At 30.8% G+C, this 6124-nt stretch overlaps 1 protein-coding gene across 1 annotated transcript in view; it reads right to left on the bottom strand.

Annotated features, from left to right (window-relative positions):
- Positions 1-4896, bottom strand: part of LOC111400540 (ATPase 9, plasma membrane-type-like) — a 7426-nt gene extending 2530 nt beyond the window's left edge. The window contains exons 1-4 of the mRNA XM_023027945.1: positions 4782-4896; positions 3681-3808; positions 2792-2890; positions 2399-2452 (exon numbers count right to left, since the gene is read on the bottom strand). Of these exons, the coding sequence (XP_022883713.1) occupies positions 2399-2452; positions 2792-2890; positions 3681-3808; positions 4782-4896 (396 nt within the window). The remainder of the gene's footprint in view (positions 1-2398; positions 2453-2791; positions 2891-3680; positions 3809-4781) is intronic.
- Between the last annotated feature and the right edge of the window lie 1228 nt (positions 4897-6124).

The following is a 6124-nucleotide window of genomic DNA, read 5'->3' as shown; positions in this document are numbered from 1 at the left end:
TTATCGATAGCGATATCATTAGTGATCATTGACACATCTTCATCAATTATTATCGATATAATATCGTCATTTACACTAAGAATCATGGATGTGCTTCGGCCACAACAGAAAGTTGTCAGTATCATCCGTTTTAATCTTTCTATAAGCTGTATGAATTGGATTCTAAACACTTGCTACACTTATTATACATACATTTAATACAATTCAAAATTTATAAGCATTTAACCATTGAAATACTAAGGGTGTATTTGATTGAAATTTTTTCCATAAAAAATGGCATTTTTCCACCCGAACTCCAACTTTGGAGAGTTTGATTTTAAATTTTTTTCATGGAAAATATCTTCCAACTTTTATAAATATGCTTAATTTTCTTATTTTTGAGAAAAATATTTTCTTTGAAAGAAATATAGGTTTTTGTTTTCTTCTAAACAAGGAAAATATTTCTTGGACTCTTTTCCAAAAAATATTTTTTATGCCGACCAAACACACCCTAAGTTGTTAAAAAAAGTCTATACGTATATATTTAACTATCATGTTCTTTTATAACGTAACTCGAAGTGTTGAGTCACTCACTAACAAGTAACAAATAACAATAAATCAAGATTTGAATTTTATCTTATTTCTTTCACATTTTTCAAACTTTAAGCTAAGTTTGTGGATGTCAAATAAACAACATATGTGGTTGACCATATACCATAATATCCCATAACTTCACTCTTTTATTTGTCAAATTTCTGAACAAAAACAAAATAATAAACCAAAAAGACATTTCACCATCAACACTGTAGTTATCCAATTTGGTACAACTCAACAAACAAATGATTACTATTTATTTATAGGTATGAAAATTGCGGCACCGTCCAAGATAAGCTTTGAAGATCATATGATATTATTTTTATCTTTGAAAATTGAGAAACATAATGTCACAATTGATGAGATTTGGGGCCGGACAAATCTCGACGATCCAGTCCCTATGAATGTACAGCTATACTACGTTGTCAAGATTTGAATTTCTTCGTTCTTGTATCATTTTCAACTTTTTATTTTCTTCATTTTAGTTTTCAAATCCAATTTAAAACAATATTGGCTAGCCGAAAACTAAACAGTTAAATCCAACTTCTGAGTTCATTTTGTTACCATGTTTTTCTAAAGTTTTTTAATTAAATAATGCTTTGATTGATTTGTACAAATTAATCTGGTTAAAAACTAATGAAAATGTTTTCCAAGATATGCTGATTTCAAATTGATAATATTAGTGATGATGTATNTACAAATTAATCTGGTTAAAAACTAATGAAAATGTTTTCCAAGATATGCTGATTTCAAATTGATAATATTAGTGATGATGTATTTATGTATTTTTATATGTACACGTTGGAATGCATAGTTGTTAACACGAATAAGAGAAACTTTGTTATAGTCATTTTTGTACGTTCAGTGTACTCGACAGATAGAGAAACACGTAGAGTTGAACATAAAAAAATTTAAAGATTTCGTTAAAATTATTTGTTTTAAAATTTTCCTCATGGGGTGGTGAAGGGAAAGACCCAATTGATAGGAAAAAATTCATAACCCCTCGGGGTTATCTTGCACTTGGAAGTAGAAGTAAAGAAAGAATAAATATAGTGATTATTTGCTTCTTCGTCTCATAGTAAATAAGTGAGAAAATAATACTTCTTTCTTCATATTAAAAGAAAAAAAAAGATCACTTTTTATTGAGATGAGGCACAAGATCAAATGCTTAAAATTGTTGAATTTAATTGTAATTATGCTAAAAATCAAGAATTACAAAATAATAATTGATAGTTCGAACTTATACCAGTGAAAGACATGGTTGATATGAATAATAGTATTTAGATTTTCTCCTTTTTGCTTCTCCCAAAATATTAGCCGTCAATGTAGCAAGTTAATAAACACAATATGGACAATGGCGAATTCAGAATTTGGAGTCAGCATGGGCGGCCTTCGACCATCGACCGTCGTCCGCAATAAAATATTAATAGCTTGTTTGATGTCCCTTTTTTTACCAAAAAAATACTTTTTGAAATAGTAATTTAATGAAAAATGTGTGGTTAAAAAGAAGGATAAGTTTTGAATTGTGTGTACTATTATTTTATTGAAAAATGTATAATTAAAAATAAGAGAGATAAAAATATATTCTGAAATAAATGGGAATCAAACAAGGTCTAAAATTTAACTACAATAATTTATTTAGTTGAAATTGAAAATATATAATTCTATTATAAAAAGTAAAATATACTCACCAAATGATATTGTTGTTAAGTTTTGTATAGTTCAAAGGAAGAGCACAAGTTTCAATCTTTACAATTGCATTAAAATCGCTAAAATCTAACATATATATTTTTTGTTTAATTAAGTGTCACAAATTATTAGTTACCTTACTGGTCACATTCTTTGCAAGTTGAACAAAACCGCTCAAGTTCGAATCTCCCTGGCACCATTATTATTATATTAAGGGAAAATTGCAATCGAGTTACCAAACATTTCGTTTATTAGCAGACTTAGTCCAAACCTTTCATTTGTGCTATTAGATATACCAAAACTTTCAAAAATCTGCACCCGAAGTCCAAATGGATGGAAACCGTCCATTTGACCGTTAATTGACCAAGAAAAGTAAATTTTAACCTATTTTGACCAAATTAGAATAGGTAAAATGGTAACTTGATAATTACCATATTAAATAAATTGAACAAAAAAAAAATCAAAAAAATCAAGAAAAAATAAAAAAATTAAGAAAAGAAATTTAAAAAGGATTGTCTTCTTCACCTACCCCACCCCACCATCTTTGTCCCCAAACCAGCCAACAGCACCACCGCATGTCACCACCATCGCCAAGAGACCAATCACACACCACTGCCGACAACAACTCCTTCTCACCCCATTACCAAAAATCCATTACAAAACTAAACAAATTTCTCCAAAATCGACCAGATCGCCCATGGATTTTACAACCACGCAATGACCCTGACCAATCCACAGCTAATCGAAGTGAAAATCGACTCATCATCCACTTCTTCCAATCTCGACTCGCGCGGAGGAGTTGCTCACAGTCAGGATTAAAAAACTCAAGGAGGCAATTCACAGTATCATCGTATGTTGGGCTGCATCTGATTAGCTTCCGTTTTTACCTGGGTATTCGTACTGGTTTTCGCCTCGGAGTAGTACTTTGCGACAATTTATATGATTTTTGGGTGACTGTGTGTCGGGTGGTGGCGGTCGACGGCTTCAGATTAGGTTAGGTGAAAGCAAAAGGAAGACGGGGTGGCGTTGGGCGGTCGACTGGAAGGTAGGGAAGTAAGTGGTTCCTGGTTTTTGATTTTGAGGTGGATTTTTGTGGGGGTGAAGTGGAGAAGATGAAGCATATTTCTTTTATTTTAATTTTTTATATGAAAAATATAAAGTTACACATTTGACTCTTTAAAAATCATTCAAAATTTTGGTCAATGTCAATTTTGGGGTTAACAAGCGTTTTGATGGTCAAACTAACAGTTTCTGTCAATTTGGACTCTGCGTGCAATTTTTTTAAAGGTTTGGTACCTCCGGTAGCACAAACTAAAGGTTTAGGCAAAGTCTGCTAATAAATGAAATGTTTGGTACCTCAGCTGCAATTTTCCCTTATATTAATTTTGGTAAAAATAGTATAACTAGAAATATTTTACATTGAGTTGGTTGTGAAAAAAATTCCAACCCAGGTTTTCAAAGATGTGTGTGCAGGCTCTAGCCAGCCTGGCCAAAAGAAATATTGTAAATAAAAGTGAATTATCAGTAATATAACCTAAATCATTGACTGTCAACCAAAAAAAAAAAATGGTGACCGACAGATCCAACAGCGCGATCTAGGGAGCTTGCCAGGTGTTGGATCCGCCACTGAATATAGAGAAGAGAGGGGACCTAACTTTTATATAAGAAATTATTGAGTCATCCCATTACGACTTAAACTCTAATTAAGGTTTACATATATTTTCGATCCACATACTTAAAATTATCGCATCATATTAAATATAGCCCGTAGCTCAGCTCGGCCCTTTTACCCACGAGCTCATCAATTTTTATTTTTTAAAATGCTGAAAAATAGATAAAACAATTGAAAATCATGTTTTTTTTTTAAATGCCTGAGCAAAAAGATTTGATTAAAATGATTTTTTTCTTTTTCTTTTTAAAATAAATAAAATATAAACCCTCTCCCTTTATCCCTGTTTGGAATCAGCTACTTAAATTTTGAGTAGGTGGAGTTAAAAATTCTATGCGAACAACTTGTAATGTGTATAATTTTTTAAAGACAATTAAAAGCAATACTATAAAATAACAAGTTTTCATTAAACTAGTGTAATAGAATATCACTTACTTGAGGACATACAATTTTGGCATATTTATCTTGTATTCGAAAATGAGCTTCCTGTCAATTCTTCACGCACATTAATATTTTCAAAATATTGTCTTTTAGTTGACTCGTGACCTCGGACAACACATTTTCACTTGCACTAAAAGCAGACTCCGAAACTACAGTGCTAATCGGAAGTGTCAATAAATCTTTTGTAATTGCGAAAACTACTAGCCATCGTCATTCAAACCTCCGCTAAAATTCAATTACATTTTCGGAACTTTTTTTAATTATTTTATTGGTAGGCATATTATAATTAAAATAATCAATTAATTCGGTAGGCAATATATTTGCACTTTCGTCTGATGTCTGGGCCGATGGAGATGTAGCAGACAAAGTATTATTAGATGAACATGAACCTATTACATTTGAATCATACCTTGAAATAAATTAAATATTTCACCATCATCTTCTTCAAGTTCAGCAGAAAGAGTAGACGCAGTGGGTACTCGACCAATATTTGTACCCATTCGTTCAGCATATAATTCATACATTTAACTTAAAATTTTTTCTAAATTTCTATATGTAATAGGTGTACTAAAAGTTAAAGCTTTATAAATTTAATCAATTATATATTTAGTTCACGATAAATTATATCAGGGTCAATGATGCATGTTAAAGAAAATAACATAGGTAAATCTTCCAAATATTTCTAAATTTCAATTCCATAGAGTATATAATTACACTAAAATCGGGGTCATTTTTTTATTTATGAAAGGTCCTTGCAATTATAGAAAGACGTTCAAGACCATACAGCTAGTGTGATTGTAAACTTCAGGTAAAATATCAGTACTATCATAAAAACTTATCAAAAATCTTCTAACTTTTAAAACTAAAAGCCAATCGGATTTGCTCATAATAGTGTCGTCATCGTTTCTACTATGTCTATTGTTGTAAAACTCAGTTATTAAATGTTGAAAACCTTCGCATAACTTTAATAATAGGTAAGTGGAGTTCATCTATGATCTACGTCACTATCAAATATTTTAGCATTCGTCACTCCAAATTCGACACAAAATTCCTCAAATGCTTCTTTTCTACTTGGGAAGATCGTGATATATATTAGTGCATTCCTAATTATTTATATTTCATCTTTAATATGTTTCAAATCATCTTGCACAATTAAATTTAAAATATAGCAAACACAACGAATATGAAACAAACAACCATTGGAATCAAGCTGCAACACCATACACAATTTATCAATAACTACTTTATTAACACTAGCGTTGTCGAATGTAAAAGAACAAATTTTATTTTTGCAACAATATTCTTTAATAATAATCATAATCGCATTGTATATATTATTAGCGTTATGTGGGAATTCAATAATTTTAGAAGCAATAATTTTTTATGCATACATCGAAGAGGGTTGATGTAGTGTGCATTTGCAGCTATATAAACTCTTTTATTAATCCCCTCTTGTATATCCGAAACTAAAGATATAACACTACCATATTTTTGCAAATTCAAAATTAATTGTTGTTTTGTTTGAAGAAAATACTTTATTGTGTCTGAACGAATAGTGTTTCGACTTACCCCAACGTACTTCAACTGAAGATATTTTTTCACATATGAGACGAAATGTTGGTTGTCCACTATTGCAAGAGACATCTCAACACCAAAAATAAGTTTCATTATTTCTGTTAGAGTATTGTCCTCTGATTACATCCACGTGGTGAAGGGCGAATTGTAGTACTGGCACCTAGACTACTAAATTGT

Source organism: Olea europaea, chromosome 10, assembly GCF_002742605.1.
Source record: "Olea europaea var. sylvestris chromosome 10, O_europaea_v1, whole genome shotgun sequence".
In the NCBI taxonomy this organism is placed as follows: Eukaryota; Viridiplantae; Streptophyta; class Magnoliopsida; order Lamiales; family Oleaceae; genus Olea; species Olea europaea.
This window is presented reverse-complemented; position numbering and strand designations above follow the sequence as displayed.